Source organism: Gigantopelta aegis, chromosome 13 (assembly GCF_016097555.1).
Source record: "Gigantopelta aegis isolate Gae_Host chromosome 13, Gae_host_genome, whole genome shotgun sequence".
Classification (NCBI taxonomy): domain Eukaryota; kingdom Metazoa; phylum Mollusca; class Gastropoda; order Neomphalida; family Peltospiridae; genus Gigantopelta; species Gigantopelta aegis.
Window position 1 is genome coordinate 25497117 of NC_054711.1, and position 23105 is coordinate 25520221.

The 23105-nt window shown below is 36.5% G+C and overlaps 1 protein-coding gene across 1 annotated transcript in view; it reads right to left on the reverse strand.

Moving 5' to 3' along the window:
• The window catches only part of LOC121387857 (alpha-catulin-like), a 53195-nt gene that overhangs the window by 27781 nt on the left and 2309 nt on the right, over nucleotides 1–23105 (reverse strand). The window contains exons 2-11 of the mRNA XM_041519086.1: nucleotides 19446–19635; nucleotides 14815–14984; nucleotides 12842–12961; nucleotides 11080–11169; nucleotides 10367–10579; nucleotides 9016–9219; nucleotides 7679–7765; nucleotides 6201–6359; nucleotides 5435–5527; nucleotides 4195–4380 (exon numbers count right to left, since the gene is read on the reverse strand). Coding sequence (XP_041375020.1) covers nucleotides 4195–4380; nucleotides 5435–5527; nucleotides 6201–6359; nucleotides 7679–7765; nucleotides 9016–9219; nucleotides 10367–10579; nucleotides 11080–11169; nucleotides 12842–12961; nucleotides 14815–14984; nucleotides 19446–19635 — 1512 coding nt within the window. The remainder of the gene's footprint in view (nucleotides 1–4194; nucleotides 4381–5434; nucleotides 5528–6200; nucleotides 6360–7678; nucleotides 7766–9015; nucleotides 9220–10366; nucleotides 10580–11079; nucleotides 11170–12841; nucleotides 12962–14814; nucleotides 14985–19445; nucleotides 19636–23105) is intronic.

The window sequence follows — 23105 nt, forward strand, 5'->3', positions numbered from 1 at the left end:
AATCGAAGCTGAAAGAAAGCATATCAAACATGTGAAGAAACCACACAATATGAAAACAATCACATGACTTGGGGTGTACAGTGCTGATGGTGCGTAAGGGTGCACAGGGTGTGGAGGGTGAGAAACAGACTGACACGGGTTACCACAATACTTGCCTGTGGGGGAGTGGAAGCCTTAACACACAAATAGAAAATCGTGACAGATAAAATTAGGCTTCGTACAATGATACAATGCATTTTGACAAATACCGAATATATACAATAGAAACAATAACTCTGTCCAAAGTATTTTAGGACTTAAGGAAAACATGTTTGTTTTGTTTAATGACACCACTAGACTACACTGATTTATTAATTGTCGGCAACTGGATGTCAAACATTTGGTAATTTTGACATATGTAGTCTTAGAGAGGAAACCCACTACATTTTTCCATTAGTAGCAATGGGTCTTTTATATGCATCTCTCACAGACAGAATAGCACATACTACAGCCTTTGATATACCAGTCGTGGTGCACTGGCTGGAACAACAAATGGTCCAATGGGCCCACTGGTGAGAATTGATCCCAAACTGACCGCGCATCAAGCAAGCACTTTAACCACCTGGCTACTTCCCACCCCTGAACATTTTAGTAGTCTCTGTCCGAAATATTTTAGGACTTAAGGAAGAGTGGTAGAGATGTGCGACAGGAATAGGGACAGTAGGTATAAAACCGTTACCTCGTTTACTTTTACTGTACTGGCCTCGGTGGTGTCGTGGTTACGCCATCAGACATAAGACTGGTAGGTACAGGGTTCACAGCCTGGTACTGGCTCCCACCCGGAGCAAAAGTTTTAACAACTCAGTGGGTAGGTGAAAGACAACTATACCCACTTCTCTCTCACTAACCATTAACAACTAATCCACTGTCCTGGACAGACAGCCCAGATGATAGCTGAGATGTGTGTGCCCAGGACAGCATGCATGAACTTTAATTGGATATAAACATAAAAATAAATTGACATAAAACTTTTACTGTGTGGTAGGTGAGTTAGCAGCAATAGTGTAGAGTTATAGGTGGGTCAGTGTTTGGACTACAGGTGAGTGGGTGGGGGGTGGGGGGGGAGGGAGGGGTCAGACTACCTGTTTGGAGGGCAAGTACGGTGCGGGACAGTATTCTACATAACAATTTTTTTTTTTTTATGAATGGCAAATACACATACAGTCAAACCCGCTTATTTGCATACCCTTGGTGCTGCTCGATTTTGTGCAATTAACCGGGTTAGTCGATTAACCGATAGAGTACCGACTTTCACTTTGTAACAGCCATCCAACTACAAAGTGGCATGGGAGACAGTCTAGCATAATGCGGTACTTCATACCGGAACTATTACAGTTAACACATGTCACATGCAGTTGGATATATATAAATGTAAAAAAATATATCTATCGATATATATAATTAGCATGGCGTTTTTGTTTTAATCTGCCAGACCAGAAATCATTTTCTAAAAAACCAACAACGTCCGTCACTGGGCGTCGTTTTCTAAAAACACAAACTGGCGTCGTTTTCTAAAAACACAAACTTTGTGCATTAAAAAAAACCCCACTGACCATCCACTAGTGTAAACAAAGTGTATTAGCCATGTAGTTAATGAGATAAACTTGAAACAACAGAACCATCAAAAAGTTCAAGCGTACAAGCGCACAGGCGGTACTTCTAAAAATAATAGTCGGAGAGTTACTTGTTATTGAGATGGCCTCTGATTAACAGCAATATATTGCAAACAAAACATTAGGTCTTAGGTTTATTCAACTTAATTATGTCATTCTTAAATCTTGTAGTCGGGTATTGTGATTCACCAGTAGTAACGTGCACACCATCTCATTTGCATGTCACACGTCGACTCTGTAAACAGCGATTACACTTACAGTCGGCTTACCACACAGTGAGCTCAAACAAAACAGATTAATCGGTGATTTATTTGAGTTTTTTTGCCAAAGTTTGATAGACATTCTCAGTCATTTGTGACATTAATTTAGCACCCAAAAAAAAAAAATCGTTATTTATATGTGCAAATAACCGATATATAGCCTGTAGTCTGTGCAATTAACCGGATGTTTTGTAGTGTTATAAGGGCAAATGGTTCCGTGTTGGGTGAAAATAGTCGATTAACCGAATTATGCTATAAACCGATGTGCAAATAAGTGGAGTTGACTGTATATAGAGAATATATAGAGAATAACTGGTTACGGTCTTAAGACATCAGCTTTATCCTGCGAAGGTTAGAATGACAAATGCTGTGAAGCTCTGCTGAGCTGCATTCACCATTCAACCTGAGCAAGATAAAGCCCATATCTTAAGGCAGTAACCGGTTATTTTATTTATCCTACAATTCTACAGGAATAGTCAGAAAATCATTATTTATTCCATTTTTGTGTACGCAAATCGAGTATCATCAATTTAGCAAGCCTTCTGCCATATAACGTCATACAAGATACATGATGCCATTTTTTGTAAGATGCTAGATATATTCTGTTACATTCATAAAGCATTTCTAAACTCTTAATTCATAAAAAAATATAGAAGTTTTGTGTAGTTATTGCAAAACTAAAAGTTATTTGTATTTACTGTATTAAAACAAAGGATTTAAAGAGTATTTTTATTAAAATTAGTCTGAAATACTCAAGTCGAGTCGGGCTTATGTCACGTAACCTATATTTTTGGTCAGTGACTGAAAATACAGAGATTTATCTAGTCATCATATCTTGCCAATGTATACAGTGATTGAAGGGTAAAGATTTTTATCCTGCTATCACTATATACATTGGCAAGATATGACTAGATAAGGTGATGTTTAATTCGCCCAACTCTACTCAAGTATTTCAGACTAGATTTTCAAGAAACATACTCTTTAAATCATTTTAGTACAGTATATACAAATAATGTCTAGTGTCATGATAAAAATACAAAACATTTGAATTCAGTTTTAAAACATTTTTTGAATGTGACAGAATGTAACTAGCATCTTCTAAAGAATGACATCATATATCTTGTAAAGATTTGCTAGGTTGATGATATACTCGATTTGTGTACAAAAACTGGAATAAATAATAATTTTCTGACTATTCCTATTGGATTGCAAGATAAATAAAATAACCGGTTTTAGTTTTAAGACATTGCCTTTATTCTCCTCATATCAAATGGCGAATGCCTTTCAGCAGAGTCTCGTGGCATTAGCTATTCAAAACTTCGCATAATAAAGCCAATATCTTAAAACAGTAAACAGTTATTCTCTATGTATATTGTGATCTGTTTGAAGTAAATATTAATTATTGAAATAAATAGAGGCCATTTCATGTTTTTTACGAATACGATTTTTATGTCACCGAGCAATGTGTAAAAATCATATTTTCAAGAACTGCGAAGCAATGAGTGAAAATATGGTTTTCACACATCACAAGTTGACATAAAAATCGTATTCGAAAAAACCCCACCATGAAATGGGCTATTTATTATATACATCTTTCCTAATTTTTGACAATATTTTTCACTTTTTGTTAATATCTTTCACTTATCCTATCAAAAACATGTAACGCCATGATATACTTCTTCCGATGGAACTTTTCCAGAAAATTTACTTGACCATAGACATTTTAAAATTATTAAATTAACATTTATTTAATAATACTGCTGTGGAAACATACCTGACAAAGCGATCCTCAGAAAAATCTCACAAAATCGAACAACGTTAAATTCTTACACTTATACTCAATGACAGTGCATTGTGTCATCATTATTTAGTTTCGTATTCAATTCGTTTTAGATATTTTATCGTAATTGCACTTCATCCATTTTTGTAGGTACAGTTGTTTAAATTACATTTTTTTATTTTTCAAATACGACCAGATGCATTGGTAATCATCAAACTTAAATAGGAAGAAACAAGACAAACGGAGATAATTTAATCATGAACTGTTACAAAAAAAGTAAATACAATTTCTATACTTTCACTGTAGCTAAAACAGTGAAAATATTACTTTTCACCGGATATCACTTTTATGGTTGCCATACTAGATCTATATATTTCATTGCTATGTATATAATAAATAAGTTTATAGTGAATGGTGAAGACTGTTTTGCAGTTGCCACACCAAAACATGGCAGCTATCAAATGGGAGTAGTAAACAGAACCAACAGATGTGATAGACTTACCCCTGGTCTGGGTAGCGAGTAGTAAACCGGTTTATCCATTCGACCTTGACACACGTCGTTCACCTCTTTGACTAGAACGGATAGCTCATTTATCTGCGACTCCCACGCGTCAGAGAAAACGTCGAGGTTCTCTCGTGCGATCTTACTGTTTGGGTACTGCGCTAGAGTCTGAGCAGAGTACAGCGTCTGTGGAAGAAAGGAAAGGAATGTTTGTAAGGGGACATTCGGCAGATTGATTAATCAGTGGCTATCTGGAAATTTTTTTTTAATAACAACCCAGCATATTGTTTAATCAGTGACTATTAGAAAAGAAATGTTCAATTAACAACACCACAGCGGCTATCATGAAAGGAAAGAAATGTTTATTTAATGACACCCCAGTACAGTTTAGTTAGTGACTATTAGTAACAGAGAATATATAGAGATTATTATACAAACTTGTGTGTCGTACTGATTTTATGAAACAAGTGTCAAGATTTTTGTGTTGCCCGAGCGAGAGAGAGGGTAATACATGAATCTTGACACGAGTTTATAAAATCAGTACAACTCACATGTGAGTGTAATAATCTCTTTATTATCCATTATTATTATTGTTGTTTTCTTTATGAAAGAAAGAAAGAAGTGTTTTATTTAACGACGCACTCAACACATTTTATTTACGGTTATATGACGTCAGACATATGGTTAAGGACCACACAGATTTTGAGAGGAAACCCGCTGTCGCCACTACATGGGCTACTCTTCCGATTGGCAGCAAGGGATCTTTTATTTGTGCTCCCCACAGGCAGGATAGCACAAACCATGGCCTTTGTTGAACCAGTTATGGATCACTGATCGGTGCAAGTGGTTTACACCTACCCATTGAGCCTTGCGGAGCACTCACTCAGGGTTTGGAGTCGGTATCTGGATTAAAAATCCCATACCTCGACTGGGATCCGAACCCAGTACCTACCAGCCTGTAGACCGATGGCCTGCCACGACGCCACCGAGGCCGGTTTTTCTTTATGAATAACAAGACCCAACTCAAAATGTTTTAGCCACAACTAGAAGGAGACAACGAAATGATGTCATATTTTAAATGCACAGTCTGAGCTAGGACTGGAGAAGCAACGTCATGTTATGACGCCGCTTCCCAAATTACGTCATTATACTTGTTATTTCATGTGTGCTTCGTATGATTATTATTAACTCGGTTATGTTGAACCATATGGATAATACACAGTAATTATAGTGAACATACCAGTGGTCCGATACTGTGAAGAAACGACTCGTTATGTTCAGCAGCTATCACAAGCGGATCTGTTGAAGCCATGTGACGAAATAATTTACACACCTGAAAATATCATAATTATTAAAATCAATCACTTAACAACAATGGCGGCACATCGCGGTCATTTTCACAGATCGATAGCTGATTGCGACAGCTAATTTGATCATATATTTTATCATTTTACCAACAACAAAAATCACCAAAAATTGGGATATGAATTATAGTTTTTTTGTTTTTTTTAAATCTGCTCAGAAAACCAGTTATTGGGAATAATGGAAATAAATATTGGACAGCTGGTAACAAATGCCAATAAATAAATGCGACTTTTTCAATTTTTTGCCTAATTTTCATCAACAATAACTGATCTAAAAGATCATAAAAATTAGAAAAGTCCACGAAAATAATACTTATTGATTCAAATATGAACTTTATTTTATGTATTTATAAAACATTTAAGTGAATATATGTGAGTAAAAATTATAAACTTGCACCCACTCAACGTGGTTTTTGTCAAAAATTAATCCAGTACTTAGTCTAAAGGTTAATTATGGCCCCTGCTGCATGTAAAATGTCGAAAAATATTTTTTTAAATGGTTCCATGTATAGCATGCAGTATATCAATTAGCATGAAATAAAAAATAAAATAAAAATAAGACAAAGGAAAAAAAAAGAAAAGAAAACACCCATAACTGAATAGAAGCCAGTACTGGGATTTGATCTCCCAGCCTCTGCTCACCTCTTCAAGCTGCTCCATGTGCTCCTCGAACTTGATGGTGAGTTCCTCGACGAGGGCCACATCTCCGCTCGTCCCCGAAACACACAGACCCTTAAGTAGGTCGTGGTCCTCGTTCATCCGAAACAACTCAGACGCCTGCTCCATTGCCGTCTCCAGCAGCTAAAGACACAGAGAAAAAAGAAGTTTGTTTTATTTATCTTATTTTTTATCTTATCATTGGCTATAGGATAGCACAAACCATGGCCTTTGTTGAACCAGTTATGGATCATTGGTCGGTTCAGGTGGTTTACACATACCCATTGAGCCTTGCGGAGCACTCACTCACTTGCCTCGACTGGGATCTGAACCCAGTACCCACCAGCCTGTAGACCGATGGCCTAACCATGACACCACCGAGGCCGGTCTGAACACACAGAGAGAAAATGAAGGTTTGCTTAGCGACAATGCAGCACATTTTTATTGTTGTTATTAAAGTTATATCCAGTTATTCTGTTATCAACTTTCTGACTACTGCAGGCGAGACATCTCACCTGACGTCACACCAGTCGACATACTGTACACTGTATACAGTGCATTCCCAATTCATATTTCCCGCCGTTTTGCACACGACACTCACTTTATTAACCTTCCGACTACTGCAGGTGAGATATGTCACCTGACGTCACACCAGTCAACATACTGTATTAATGTATACAGTGCATTCCCCAATTCATATTTCCTGACGTTTTGCACACGACACTCACCACGACACTCACCGCAGAACATTTTAAACTAAGACTATTTGGAAAGGAAAGGAATGTTTATTTAATGACATCTCAGCACATTTTAAACTACAGTGAAACCTCTCAAAAGCGGACCCTCTGTAAACCGGAATTCCCCCAAAACCAGATGTTTATCAGTCCTTTTTCAAAAATTAGTACAGAATTTAACCTCTCTAAACCAGATACCTCTTATAACCGGACATTTTACTTTGTCTCGAGGGTGTCCGGTTTAGAGGGGTTTCACTGTACTACTATTTGGTGTTTTTAACATATGATTATTTTGACACTTGGCCTAGAAAGGAAAGGAATATTTATTTAACGACCAGGGGTGAAGCTAGATCCAATTTGTAGGGCCAAGCCACTTTTGAGAGGACAAAGTTTTCAACAGGAACAAAAAGAAAAAAAAACTTTCATTAGTTTACCATTTGTATATCTTTATTTATATGCCGAGTTTTATAGATTTAATTATGTGTACAATGTAAAAATATCTAAAAAAAAACAGAAAAGAAAATTATAGTGTGGTTCTAATTGATATTTATTTGTGTTAAATCCACAATAACCTACCTCAAAAATGAAATCAGTATGTTTTATGAAACCCCAAATGCTTTAAAAAAAAAAAACCCAATAATAATAACAACACCCCAACACATTTAAACTGTGACTAATAAACCCACCAACACACACAGTCCCCAAGTATTTTTTTTACTTTTGTCTTACCTGTTTTCTAAGGTTACTTGTGGCCTCCACAGTTTTCAAGATGGCCGTCTCTAGTTCCTGAGTCGGTGTCAAGCTGTCCTTGCAGTTCTGTAATTATCATATTTATGATTATTATGTAATGATCATTATAATAAGCAGTGACCAAACACTAATGCTGTGTAAGGAAGCTTAAATTTTTTTTTTTTTTGAAAAATGCATCACAAATCTTCCCAACATATACTTAAAACAAACTTTAACTAAACGTTGACAATGACCAGACAGCAGAACACCCGGTTGGAAATCTATTGACTCGCATTATGCATGCCAAAAAGCTATAATACTTAGGGTCAGTGCATTTAAAACAAGATGGAACTGTACCAGGTTTTGTCCAACTTTGAGCAGTAACTAACACCATTGAACTGTACCAGGTTTTGTCCAACTTTGAGCAGTAACTAACACCATTGAACTGTACCAGGTTTTGTCCAGCTTTGAGCAGTAACTAACACCATTGAACTGTACCAGGTTTTGTCCAACTTTGAGCAGTACTACCATGATTGAACTATACCACATTCTGTTCAGCTTTGAGCAGTAACTAACACCATTGAACTGTACCAGGTTTTGTCCAACTTTGAGCAGTACTACCATGATTGAACTATACCACATTCTGTTCAGCTTTGAGCAGTAACTAACACCATTGAACTGTACCAGGTTTTATCCAACTGTGAGCAGTACTAACATGATTGAACTATACCACATTCTGTCCAGCTTTGAGCAGTAACTAACACCATTGAACTGTACCAGGTTTTATCCAACTGTGAGCAGTACTAACATGATTGAACTATACCACATTCTGTCCAGCTTTGAGCAGTAACTAACACCATTGAACTGTACCAGGTTTTATCCAACTGTGAGCAGTACTAACATGATTGAACTATACCACATTCTGTTCAGCTTTGAGCAGTAACTAACACCATTGAACTGTACCAGGTTTTATCCAACTTTGAGCAGTACTACCATGATTGGACTGTACCACATTCTGTTCAGCTTTGAGCAGTAACTAACAAGACTGAACTGTACCAGGTTTTGTCCAACTTTGAGCAGTAACTAACAAGATTGAACTGTAAATTCAACTTTGAGCAGTAACTAACAAGATTTAATTGTAAATTCAATTTTGAGCAGTAACTAACATGAATGAACTGTAAATTCAACTTTGAGCAGTAACTAACAATATTGAACTGTAGATTCAACTTTGAGCAGTAACTAACATGACTGAACTGTAAATTCAACTTTGAGCAGTAACTAACAAGATTTAACTGTAAATTCAACTTTGAGCAGTAACAAACAAGACTGAACTGTACCAGGTTCTGTCCGACTTTGAGCAGTTTGTCGAGCTCCATCTTGAGACACTCGGTGAGGTGGACGATCTTCTCCCGACTGTCATGTGACGTGTATGCCGAGTCGGTGAAGTCCTGCGTCGTCTCGACGACCGTGTCACACGCACACTGCAGCTTCTCCTCCGTGATGGGGCCAATCAGCGTCACACGCGTCAACTCAACCTGCTCCTATACAAGGAAGGAAATGGTTTATTTAACAATGCACTCAACACATTTTATTTACGGTTATATGGCGTCGGACATATGGTTAAGGACCACACAGATATTGAAGAGGAAAACCCGTTGTCGCCACTTCGTGGGCTACTCCTTTCGATTAGCAGCAAGAGATCTTTTATATGCACCATCCCAGACAGGGTAGTACATACCATGGCCTTTGATATACCAGTCGTGGTGCACTGGTTGGAATGAGAAATAGCCCAATGGGCCCACCAACGGGGATCGATCTCACACCGACAGTATTGAGAGTAAAACAAACACACATGTGAGTGAAATTCTGGCTTACAGGCACATAGATTTCATATTTTATGGGACACACACCGTCAGTTCCGTGCCCTATGACGATTGGAATCTGTTTTCTGGTAATTATAGTAGCAGTGGATTATGTAACACGTTAATGTGCAATGGACTTTCGGTTCCATTATTTTGATGACATGTTAGTTAGCAAGATGCTGCTGGAAACGACCGTTTCCGTGAAATACTGAGGTTGGATCCAAAAAAAAGCTATAAAATTACATATTTCTGGAATGGCCCATGTGCTTTCATTGCTAGACATTACATTTATGTTAGTTTAATTAATTAGGATTTATAAAAACGTACTTAATTTTCATCCTTTTAAAATTACCAGAAATACATCAAATTTGCCAAAATTTATAATTTAATTAAAACATTGCAAGTAATGTGCAAGTTAATGACAATAAAGCTTTAATAACCGAAAATATATATATATATATATATTTTTACACTCCCAAAAACTTGGGTCAGTAGCTACGGTATATTTTTGACTATTATAGCCATTTTTGATAACTGAAATCATACTCTACTTAGATTTTATGGTTAGATTATCATTTCGGTATATTCATAATGGTGTTTTTAATATCACAAAATGCATCTCTCATATATTTAAAAACGCACATGTGTCTGAGAAGTAACAGTTATGGAGTCGAGTTTCCAGAGGGTATTTCACCATTTCAAAGTCACAGGCTGATGTATCACTCACTTGTAACTTTATTCAAATGTGTTTCATGTTTGTAGATTAACTAAACTTAGTGTTAATTTTCACAGGTTGAAACTAGGGTATGTCCCTTTAATTTCTTACTTCAAATTCCTTGAAGGCCTTGCTTGCTCTTGGAGTGGTTGCCAGCCCGATTCCGGAGTCACCATTGATAGTGGGCGAGGTGTTGCCATTGGTAATGTTATAGCTGCCGTCGGTGACGATGTGCTGTATAAGGTAAAGAGCGCGGTGGATCTGTGCGAACACGCCGTCTCGATTGAGAAGAGCGGCCTGACTGTCAGGATGGCGCAAATACGACTGTGAAAAACACAATTTGTACATGAACATATGTAAACACGGACAGAGAGACAGAGAGACAGACAATCATAAAAAAAATATGTACAGTTCTGTAAACTAACAAATGTGCAGATTTTTAAAAAGATGTCAATGAAGTTAAATATTTAGTTTTTTATTTAACGACACCACTAGAGCACATTCATTTATTCATCATCTAGCATGGATGTCAAGCATTTGATAATTTCGACATATAGTCTTAGAGAGGAAACCCGCTACATTTTTCAATTAATAGCAAGGGATCTTTTATATGCATCATCACACAAACAGGATAGCACATTTAACAGCTTTTGATATACCAGTCGTGGTGCACTGACTGGAACGAGAGATAGCTCAGTGGGTATACTGACGTGGATCGACGTGGATCGACGCTAGACCAACCACACATAAGACGAGCACTTTGCCACTGGGCTACGTCCTGTCACTTGTAAGCAATTTCCAAGTCCTAAATCCCGCACGCTCACCTTCGAGGCCGTCAACAGCATCATGGTGGATTTCTCAAGAATAGCACGAGCAGATCCCATCTGAGCTCGGTGTCGCTCACTCTTCAGATCCTACACAGAAATAAATATATTAATATGATCCTATATTTAAACTATTTAAATATGATCCTACACATAATTATTTAAATATGATTCTAAACATCAATAAAATATATATATTAATATGATCCTACACAGAAATAAATATATTAATATCATCCTACATTTAAACTATTTAAATATGATCCGACAGATAATTATTTAAATATGATTTTAAACATACATTATTTAAATATGATCCTACACATAAATAAAATATATATTAATATGATCCTACACATAAATTATTTAAATATGATCCTACACAGAATTTTTTTTTTTTTAATATGATCCTACACAGAAATTATATCTGATCCTAGAAATAAATTGTATATTCGTGATCATATGCATAAATTATGATAATCTATGATCATAATTATGCATAAATTAAATATTTAACTACGATCATAAATGTAAATGAAATATTTAAATATTAAGTACACATAAATTAAAAAATTTCCTACATGTACATGAAATAATTAAACACGATTATATGCAAAAAATAAATGTTTGAAAAGGATTCTACACAAAATAAATGTTAATATATATGATCCTACATGTAAATGAGATAATTAAATACAATACCACACACTAATTCAATATTTAAAAATACGATTCTACACATGAATTAAACACAGGGCTTCTAGAATTTTTAATAAATTCACTAGCCATGGGATCAGTGATTTTAAACATTTACTAGCCATGATTAAAAATTCACTAGCCCTACTTTACTTTAAGTTAAAACAGTTTTACTACATGATATTAGTAATAATCAAATATGTCACCTAAAGAGGGAGATAGAGCTTAAAAACACTAACACTGGGCGGTTGGGGTGCGGGCAGGATATTCATATTTACAAAATAGACTTAACTGCAACATTTAACCCAAAATATTCACTAGCCGTCGGGGATGGCATAGTTGTTATTTACTAGCCCAACATTGAATATCACTAGCCATGGGAGTGGGGCCCCCATAATCTAGAAGTCCTGTCTGGCATGGCAATAGTAGTTATTTTCTAGCCCAACATTGAATATCACTAGCCATGGGAGTGGGGCTACCATAATCTAGAAGCCCTGTAAACATTTACATATGACCATACACCCAAATTAAACACTGTCTAACAGAGAGAAACATTGCATTTAGTATCACGTCACTATTCACTGTGCACCGGCCTCGGTGGCGTCGTGGTTAGGCCATCGGTCTACAGGCTGGTAGGTACTGGGTTCGGATCCCAGTCGAGGCATGGGATTTTTAATCCAGATACTGACTCCAAACCCCGAGTGAGTGCTTCGCAAGGCTCAATGTGTAGGTATAAACCACTTGCACCGACCAGTGATCCATAACTGGTTCAACAAAGGCCATGGTTTGTGCTATCCTGCCTGTGGGAAGCACAAATAAAGATCCCTTACTGCTAATCAGAAAGAGTAGCCCATGTAGTGGCGACAGCGGGTTTCCTCTCAAAATCTGTGTGGTCCTTAACTATATGTCTGACGTCATATAATCGTAAATAAAATGTGTTGAGTGTGTCGTTAAATAAAACATTTCTTTCTTTCTTTCTATTCACTGTGCAAGTTTCATAGATTTTCACATGATTTTAAAATGATAATTAGTAGTAGCTAATCAGAGGTGTGGGGTTTTAACTCACATTCTGTCGGTCGCCTGACAGATGAGCTAGCTCGACCATGTCCTTCCCAAACTGACTGAACCCATTAACAAACTCGGGAAAAGTCGACACATCCTCCAGGCCTGATAGACTGAACAATACCTGAAATGAATGAATCCATTAACAAACTCGGGAAAACTCGACACATCCTCCAGGCCTGATAGACTGAACAACACCTGAAATGAATGAATCCATTAACAAACTCGGGAAAACTCGACACATCCTCCAGGCCTGATAGAATGAACAACAACTGAAATGAATGAATCCATTAACAAACTCGGGAAAACTCGACACATCCTCCAGGCCTGATAGAATGAACAACACCTGAAATGAATGAATCCATTAACAAACTCGGGAAAACTCGACACATCCTCCAGGCCTGATAGACTGAACACCACCTGAAATGAGTGAGTGAATGAATGAACTTGTTAACAAACTCGGGAAAATTCGACACATCCTCCAAGCCTGATAGACTGAACACCACCTGAAATGAGTGAGTGAGTGAATGAATAAACCCGTTAACAAACTCGGGGAAAACTCGACACATCCTCCAGGCCTGATAGACTGAATGAATGAATCAATCAACCAATGAATGAATCAACCAATGAATGAATGAATGAACGAACGAATCCATTAACAATTTTGGGAAAACTCAAAACATCTCCTGATCATAGACTGAACAACACCCAGGCATTGAAATAAGCATTGTATCTGGTAACCCATTTACAGGTTACCACAAAATATAGCCTGGTAACCTATAGGTTACCACAACTATAAGTTGACGCTGCTAAAATGCGGACGTTCTGAAACTGTATCGGTGCATGCGAACATCCGTACGAAAAACTAAAAATCTGGAAGTAAATTTATCTAGTGGGCGCTGCTTAAACGTGGATTGCCGAAATTGCTTTGCAATTGCACAAGTGCGCACGAACATCGGTGCAATTACGTGCGAGAAAACAAAATGCAGAAGTAAATTTATTTAGTGGGCGCTACTTAAACGAGGAATGACTATAATTACTTGCAATTGCACAAGTACGTGTGAACATCGATGCAATTCCTTACAAGAAAATGAAACGTGGAAGCCTGGAATGCATTGCTTGGTTTAAGTTCAGAAACTACCATTCATTGAAATTTTTGTCGAGAACGAAACACCGTTCGGTAACCTGAACGACCGTTCTCGACTTATTTCGATGCCTGAACACTTAAAGCAATAGAATTAATTTAAGTAACTGTTGTGCGGGTTTTTTCATGTACATGGTCCTTCATGAAAACAGCTTTGTGAAACTATGAGCCGAATTCACGAAGCCTGTTTTTGTACATGTAGTTATATGCATGTAAGTCATAAACAGGCTTTGTAAATTGGGCTCTATCTCTTTTACACTCATCTCATTTCGTAAACCTCACACTGGGTATGAAAATAAACTAACATGGAATGCAGGTTACAAATTTTAAATTCCAAACTTCTTCGAATCTGATATTTTGGGTTGGAAGCATAAGATTAAGAAACGAATCCCAAAATATCCATATTACATTAGTGATTTCCCTAGAAATTTGGCAAGGCATGGTAGACAAAACACTTTTGGGGCATTTTCACCATTTTCGGAGCACTTGTTTTTCATTAAAAATACACAAAAATTAATTGAAATAAACATTAATGTAATTTATGTGCTTGCTTTAATAAATGAATGGCAAAAGATATAAAAGGCATATTTTATTAATTAATAATACCTTTTTGGGTGTTTTATAAAAGCAATTTTAGAATGAATTAGTGAAAAAGGCTGGTTTAATCTCAGGGCAGCATGGTGCTTATTAAGGCAAGATGGTGCTAGACTATTGAGGCATAGTGCTGTACCATGCTAAAACAAGCTAGGGAAAACACTATACATTATTTTATGATTCCGGTGGTATTATAAAAAGAAAATCTCCAAACTCAGCCCCTAGAATGAAGACAATACCTTCTCCTTGGCTGTCAGGAGCTGTTTGACAACCACTCTGTCTGCTAGAAGTAGAACTTTTGTGATGGCCGAGAGAAGCTGCCGAGCAGCACGTACCATTGCTGTCTTGTCCGCGATCGCCTTCTGATCACTTGTGTGATCGGCTGCAGTCAGTCGGTGTATACTCGCACCTAAACAGAAGTTAATTAAAAGAACCAAATAATGTACAAACTGACATTACGACAAAGCTTCTAGAATGAGATCAGTGATTTTACAAATGTACTAGCCATGATTAAAAATTCACTAGCCCTACTTTACTTTTAAGTTAAGACAATTTTACTAATTAATAGTAACAATCGGATATGTCACCTGAACATGGAGAAAGAGTTTAAAAACACTAACATTGAGTGGTGGTAGGTAGGGGCAGGATATACATATTTACTAAACAGGCTTGTGCGGGACTCGTACTGGTCACACAGCAGTCGCACGGATCTTGAACCGTTGTCAGATGTTTCGGGAGGAAAAGTCGCACGGGAGTTGAAAGGCACATGGCAGTTGCACAAGTAAGACTGCACAGGGAAAAAACTAGATAATTTGTACAGGAATCGCATGGCTGTACGATTTTTTTAGTTGCACCGCAGTTGTACAACAAATAGTTCAAGTGAGAACTGGGCTTAAGGTAGAGTCCTGCAATCAATCGAACTTCTCGGCTTTCCCCTCATACAAGATCACAATCAATACTACACCAGGGTCGATTGTCCCATCTATCCTGCTTATTAATGAAAGAGGGAGAGGTGTTACAATTAATAAAAAGGATTCATGGTATAAAATCTTCCAAGGTGTTGTGAATGAAGTGCCAGTCATTTGTCGTGTAGTGTGCAAACACATACGCAGACAAAAGTCATCTAAACAAAATGGCAGGAGAACTATAAATAGCATAGAGTGTTTTAATTCAGACCTTCGTTTTTGAAAAACCCAGGAGTGCTAAAAATCGCACTCCTCAAAATGCTTAAGAGGGGAGTAGAAATGACACTCCTCAAAATGCAGAGGAGAGGAAAATCGCACTCCTCAAAATAATCAGAATTAGAGGTAAGAGACCGAGACCCATGGACATGATTAAGTTTGAGGAGTAATGATTTCTAAATTAAATATCTTAAGAGTTAATGTTTTGTGTTTTCAAAATAAATATCTTAAAGCCGCACACCCTAGTTCCATCCAGCGAAAATAAATTATAATTTGGTTAATCTATAAACCTGTAACACACTTAGATCACGTTTTTATCAAATGGAGTGAAAAAGCAGTTTCTTATTGATAAATACCATGGGAATCCCCATGTCCCAATTGCTTGAAATAATTTTGAAAGTTTGTATTCTGATGTCACCGGTAGATGTCGCTCGAAGCACAACAATGCCTACGTCACGACAAATTTCACAGACTTGGGGTGCGTTCTTTTCACCTCTCCTGGACATGTTCCAACTGTTCTGTCCTGGTTGTATCCCCTCTCCAGATATCGTAGGACTTAGCAAAATTATTGCTTTTAAGGGTTTGTAACGTTTTGTCTTGAGATACTTACTTGTCTGAACTTTACTGTTACTGAAAATGTTCACGAACTGTGAAGAAAAATCTCACAAATGAACAACAACAAATCGGATGTTGATTGCGCGAACCATGCACGAGAAAACAAACCAAACCAAAATGATAACGGTCACGTGGTATACCAATGTCTGTGACATTGAAATGGAAATATCCCCTCTAAAAATAGATTAGATCTTGTCTGCTCAACGGTTTTTTCTCAAACGTGCGTCTGTTTTTCAGAAATACGAAAAATGCATTTTGTGGTATTACAAACACCAGGATTACCAAAAAACACTTCAGGTGAATGGAAACGTATATTCTAAATAATAAACGGTAAGTAAAGTGCAATTATTTTAGCGAAAAAATGGGTTTAATAGCGAAAAACAATGCCGTAATGGTTAACAACTAGCCGTAACTAGGGTGTGTCCCTTTAATTTAACTAATATGATAGTTGTTCTCAAAGATGAAGGAATGGGTCATTGCAGTCTTTCACAAGAAAAAGAAACACCATGAACACAACATTTATCGATCTTTTATATATTATATGCATATTATGTTGCATTAAAATTCTGAATCATGATAATCTGTTGACTATTTATGAATAAAGAATTGAAACTGATTTGTTTGTATTTATTCTGTTTTATTTAAAACAAGTACAATAATTTTAATCTTCATCGCAGAATGATATGATTTCTCCATGGACACTAACCTGTGAACTGAATGTGAATTGGCATTGTAACAACTATGGTATTGCTATTAAGAATTCCAACTGTAAAATATTTAATAAAACACTCACAAAAATAATGTCAGTAGGCCTATTTGTAAATCATTTAAACTAAAAAGAAATTAAAAGTGTAGCAACCATATGGCACAGGGTTATCACATTTATCATGATATTATAATATACGTCATGTACCTTCAAAGTCTCTACTTAAAAATAATAATAATAATGTCATAACAGAGATAATGTCAACATCTATTGTTTTCTACCCAAATATATCTTACTACAATTTTTATAAATATATATTTTTACAAACAGGATTAACTTTAATTATCGGTGTACTGTAGTTAACACGTCATTTATTATACTACTAACTCGAATCATAGCAACCCATAAAAAAAAAAAATAAAAAAAAAATAAAAAACCCCAACATAACCACCCTAATATAAATTTAATTTTAAAATATACATGCTTTACACTCGGTAAATTGGAATTACTGACTTGAAATTAAATCGGTGTATGTTTGTTTAAGGGTCCCGTCAACCAATCACATGTACTAGAAATCTGACTCTACCAAGGGCAATGTCCTTTGCTTTAAATCACGTGGCAGTATCGTGAAACAGAAAGTAGAAATGTCTACGAGTACTTCGCTATGTTATTAACGAAAACAAAACCTGCTTTACTAAATTACGTTTTTGTTTGTGTACGCGTTTACTGTGATATCAACATGTATAAACATTATACATTATATAGTAAACATTATATATATTGGACAACGCGCCTATTATTTGTCCTGTACATGATCAAAACAACGACAGTATAAATAAATATCGCGATCATTACGTGCATTGTACGAAATTAAACAAACAAAACCGACGAGATCTTAATAAGAAGTGAACTCCTAGCTGATTGGCTCAGTGTAAAGATAACCAACCAATCGTGTTTCCAATATGTAAAAAGTATTCTAGGAAGTTCATTGTGAACAGAATGGAAAGATTTGTGGCATTGTGGATTGGATTCAATAAACAATTACAATGGCGGAGTTAAAAAACAAACAACACAATCGTGATTTGTTCAATTTAGGGGCGCGTTATTTCGCTCCCGTCAGATTGGTTTGACGGGGGTTCACGGGCGTGATAGCGCTCGCGCCCGTCAAAAACAAAGGTCTGTTAATTAACTTTGTGAGAAATTAATAACATAAATTAACCCAATTAGACATTAAGTTAAAGTTTGTTTTCTTTAACGACACCACTAGAGCACATTGATTTAATAATCAGCGCCTATTGGATGTCAAACATTTACAGTCCTAGCTTGGAAACCTGCTAAATTTTTTCCATTAGTAGCAAGAGATCTGTTATATGCACCATCCCACAGACAGGATAGCACATACCAAAGTCGTTGATATATATCAGTTGTGGTGCACTGGCTGGAACAAGAAATAGCCCAATGGGCCCATTGACGAGGATCGATCCTAGAATGACCACACAACAGCAGGAACATTACCACTGGAGCCAACCCCAAATTAGACTTTAATCAAATGTACTAGTACTAGTAGACTTTGATAAACCAGCCATGAAGCTGAGATTGGAATTACAAAAAGAGGGTAAAAGCTAAATGGTAAAAGGGTTAGGATTAAGAAAACCATACAGTAATGATAAGAGTAATTAATTTTGTTAAAAGGAAGGATGGAAATGGTTTATTTAACAACACACTCAACACATTTTATTTACGGTTATATGGTGTCAGACATATGGTTAAGAACAACACAGATATTGAGAGAGGAAACCCACTGTCGCCACTTCATGGGCTACTCTTTTCGATTAGCAGCAAGGGATCTTTTATATGTACCATCCCACAGACAGGATAGTACATACCACAGCCTTTGTTACACCAGTTGTGGAGCACTGACTGGAACGAGAAATAGCCCAATGGGTCCACAAACGAGGATCGATTCCACTAGGCTACGTCCAGCCCGCTTGTTACAAGGTTAAAACTAAAAAAAAACCCCTAAAAATATATATATATCTGCAAAGAAATTTGTGTATGGCAACATACCCGTTTTACCCTCTGGCAGAAACCCTGAGCTATTTCAAGTCCTCAGCTCATCTTGATTTGGCTTATGGAGAACACTCAGGCCCGTAGGAACCGGGGAGAGGTGGCATGTGACCCCCCACTCCCCGACTTGCGAGCCTTTTTCAAAAAAAAAATTTAATACATATTAATGTTTGCCATTGTAACCAAAATCTGATATAGAGTTTGTACCCGATCTGTCAGTGCCCTCCCACTCCCAAAGTCGTTCCTACAGGTCTGACACTGAGATGTTTCAATGATATAAGAATCTGTTAGACGAGTTTACCTGCAGCCCGGGCCTCCTGACACGCCTCACACATCTCACTCTGTATCTCCGGGTTCTCGCACGCGATCGAGTCGCCCACTGTGGTGAAGCGTTCCACAGCTATGTGCACGGCTTGGCCAACTCGAACCAGAGCCTTCTGCGTCTTCTCCGTGAGTCGAGCCTTCTCGCGGTGGTTCACCAGGGTCGTGATCTACACAGAAAAACAACTTCTGTTACAGGGGTGCAGAAATTTACAAATATTTCACTAGCCTGACGGACCAGAATTAGCTAAAATTGACTAGCCCGCCAGAATTTCGACTAGCCTGCCAGCCTATACAACAATATATTAATGTTGAATAATGTTATAATATATACAGTCTTCACACCAAATATAAATTTTGATATGTATATTGTGAAAAAAACATTATGAAGGACACCTGGCCTGGTGCTTATAAAACATTTAGAGCAGAGCTTCTAGAATTTTATAGAAATCCACTAGCCATGGAATCAGTGATTTTAAAAATGTACTAGCCATGATTAAAAATTCACTAGCCCTACTTTAAATAAATAAAATTTTACTAACAGTAATGATCAGATATGTCACCTAAAGAGGGAGATTGAGCTTAAAAATCCTTAGATTGGGGGTGGAAAGACGGGGGGCAGGATATGCATATTTACAAAATATGTAACTGCAGCATTTGACAAGGTTTTTTTTCCACTAGCCGTTGGGCTAGTTGTAGTAGGTATTTACTAGCCCAACACTAAATATCACTAGCCATGGGAGTGGGGCTACCATAATCTAAAAGCCCTGATTTAGAGTCTAGATTCGAGTCTCTAACAGAGTCTGAGACACTAATGAGTCTTCAGGGCTTCTAGAATTTTTATAAAATCTACTAGCCAGGGGATCAGTGATTAAAAATGTTTCACTAACCACAACTAAAAATTCACTAGTCCTACTTTAAGTAAATACAATTTTACTAATAGGAATAATAGGTTATGTCAACTAAAGATGGACATAGAGCTTAAAAACCCTTAGATATTGGGGGGGGGGGAGGGGGCGGGATATTCATATTTACAAAATTGGACTTGAATGCATTTGACTTTGGGGGTTTTTCACTAGCCATCGGGCTTGGAGATAGTAGTTATTTACTAGCCCAACAATGAATATCACTAGCCATGGGATTGGGGCTACCATAATGTAGAAGCTCTGGTCTTGTAAGTTTTATAAGCATGAGACCAGGTAAATAATCAGCATTAAGTGACAAATGAAATCAAGCCCCAAACCTTTATTAACAAATCAATATAATTTGAAATATTCTAATAGAGACAAAGTTTTTCACAGTTCTTTAATACAGATTTATTAAATTCTACATTAAAAGGTATATATATATTTATATATATATTTATATATATATATATATATATGTATATATACTGTCATTCAGAAAAAACCCAGATCTTCCGTCGGAACGGTAGTATGATTTTTCAACTCGTCCGTGAGAATTTTTACTTGGATTTGGTGAGCGGGTGAGTACTTTTTGCACCCCTGTATTACAAACAAATTTTACGGAAACATGTAGACATACATGTAGTTTACGAACTTAAAGATGGCACCGACGCCACCTGGAAGTGTCAGACTCTCAATCAAACCCTGATTTCACGTAAACAATCGTTTCTGGTACGTTGTCACAGGAGACAATATTTCAAAATCATAGGTAACCTGAAGTCAGTTCACAGGAGTTTTACTTAGGTAACCGATTGTTCGGTTACGTGAATATAGTTTTCGTAACCGATGAGTTAGGCCTATTTAATCCTAAAACACTGGAACTATGGTTCTGTGCTACATTGGTGGTTCAAAAACATAAACTAATTTTCACTTTCATTACTATTCAAAATCTTAGGTAATCGAAAGTCAGTTCACGTGAGTTTTACTTAGGTAACCGATTGTTTGGTTACGTGAATATAGTTCTTGTAACTGATGAGTTAGGCCTACCTAATCCTAACCTGGCTCCGTATTCATAAACGTACTTAAGTCAATGTATGATACTTAAATATATACTTAAGTACATAGATAAGTATGGAGCCAGTTGCTTATAGTTAATTTCAGGTACTTTATATAATAATAAAAATAAAAAATAATTATTTTTTTTTTTTTTTTTTTTTTTTTTTTTTTTTTTTTTTTTTTTTTTTTTTTTTTTTTTTTTTTTTTTATAAAAAATAATTTTTTTTTTTTATTTATTTAGGTATCATATATTGACTTCAGTACGTTTATGAATATGGAGCCTGAACTGTGGTTCTGTGCTACATTGGTGGTTAAAAAATATAAACTGATTTTCATCGAATCGAAAAAGTGTTTCCCATAAAATTTGAAATCATATGGCCTGAAAATGACTTTACATCGATGTTTGACAAATGTTTGAGAAGATCACTAGTCCTCACAGAAGCTTTAGCAAGTGATCAATGTATTATAGTAATGCACAGGGTAAAACCATGGCTTCTAGATTATGGTAGCCCCACTCCCATGGCTAGTGATATTCATTGTTGGGCTATTAAATAACTACTATTGCCATGCCCGATGGCTAGTGAAAAACAAATAGTCAAATGTTGCAGTTAAGTCTGTTTTGTAAATATGAATATCCTGCCCCCACCCCAACCCACAATGTTAGTGTTTTTAAGCTGTATGTGATCTCCATATTTAGGTGACATATTTGATAATTGTATTAACTTAAAGTAAAGTAGGGCTAGTGAATGTTTAATTGTGGCTAGTAAATGTTTTTAATCACTGACATGGCTAGTAAATTTTATAAAAATTCTACAAGCCCTGCGGTTTAGCTCTGGAAGAACAGAAAATATAAATTATTACATGAAATTATTTTGCCAAATTCAAATAAAATTTGCCAATTGTTTTTAAAATTTGCAAATGGCGAATTTGGCAAATGCCAGTGTCAGTCCTGATACAGTTTCTAATTTCAACTAGCCCAGACTATCCTGTGAGCTTTGCACGGGTTGTCTATGAACTTGAAACTGATAAATTTATCTAAAGGTCTTTAAGGTCAAATATAGGATTATTTTTGTATTAAGAGTGAGAATCTTTGCCTACTGAGCCTACTCAGTGGTAGGTAAAAACAGTCTGTGTTTTCGTAATTATCTACGATGACAGAGAGCAATTTTGACATTCCAAATGTCCATCTACACATAGTGATTTCCCTAGAAATTTGGCAAGGCATGGTACACCAAACACTTTTGGGACATTTTCACCATTTTCGGGGCACTTGTTTTTCATTAAAAATACACAAAAATTAATAGAAATAAACATTAATGCAATTTATGTGCTTGCTTTAATAAATGAATGGCAAAAGATATAAAAGGCATATTTTATTAATTAATAATACCTTTTTGGGTGTTTTATAAAGGCAATTTTAGAATGAATTAGTGAAAAAGGCTTGTTTAATCTCAGGGCAGCATTGTGCTGATTGAGGCAAGATGGTGCTAGACTATTGAGGCATGGTGCTGCACCATGCTAAAACAAGCTAGGGAAAACACTAACACACATGACATAGTTAGAGTTAGCCCGAGTACTCTGACTGTAAGAGAGCTAGACGGACATTTGGACATAAATACGCTCTCATTAGTCAGAGACCAACCTATGTATATTTTTGGCAATTCCTGACTACAAAACGG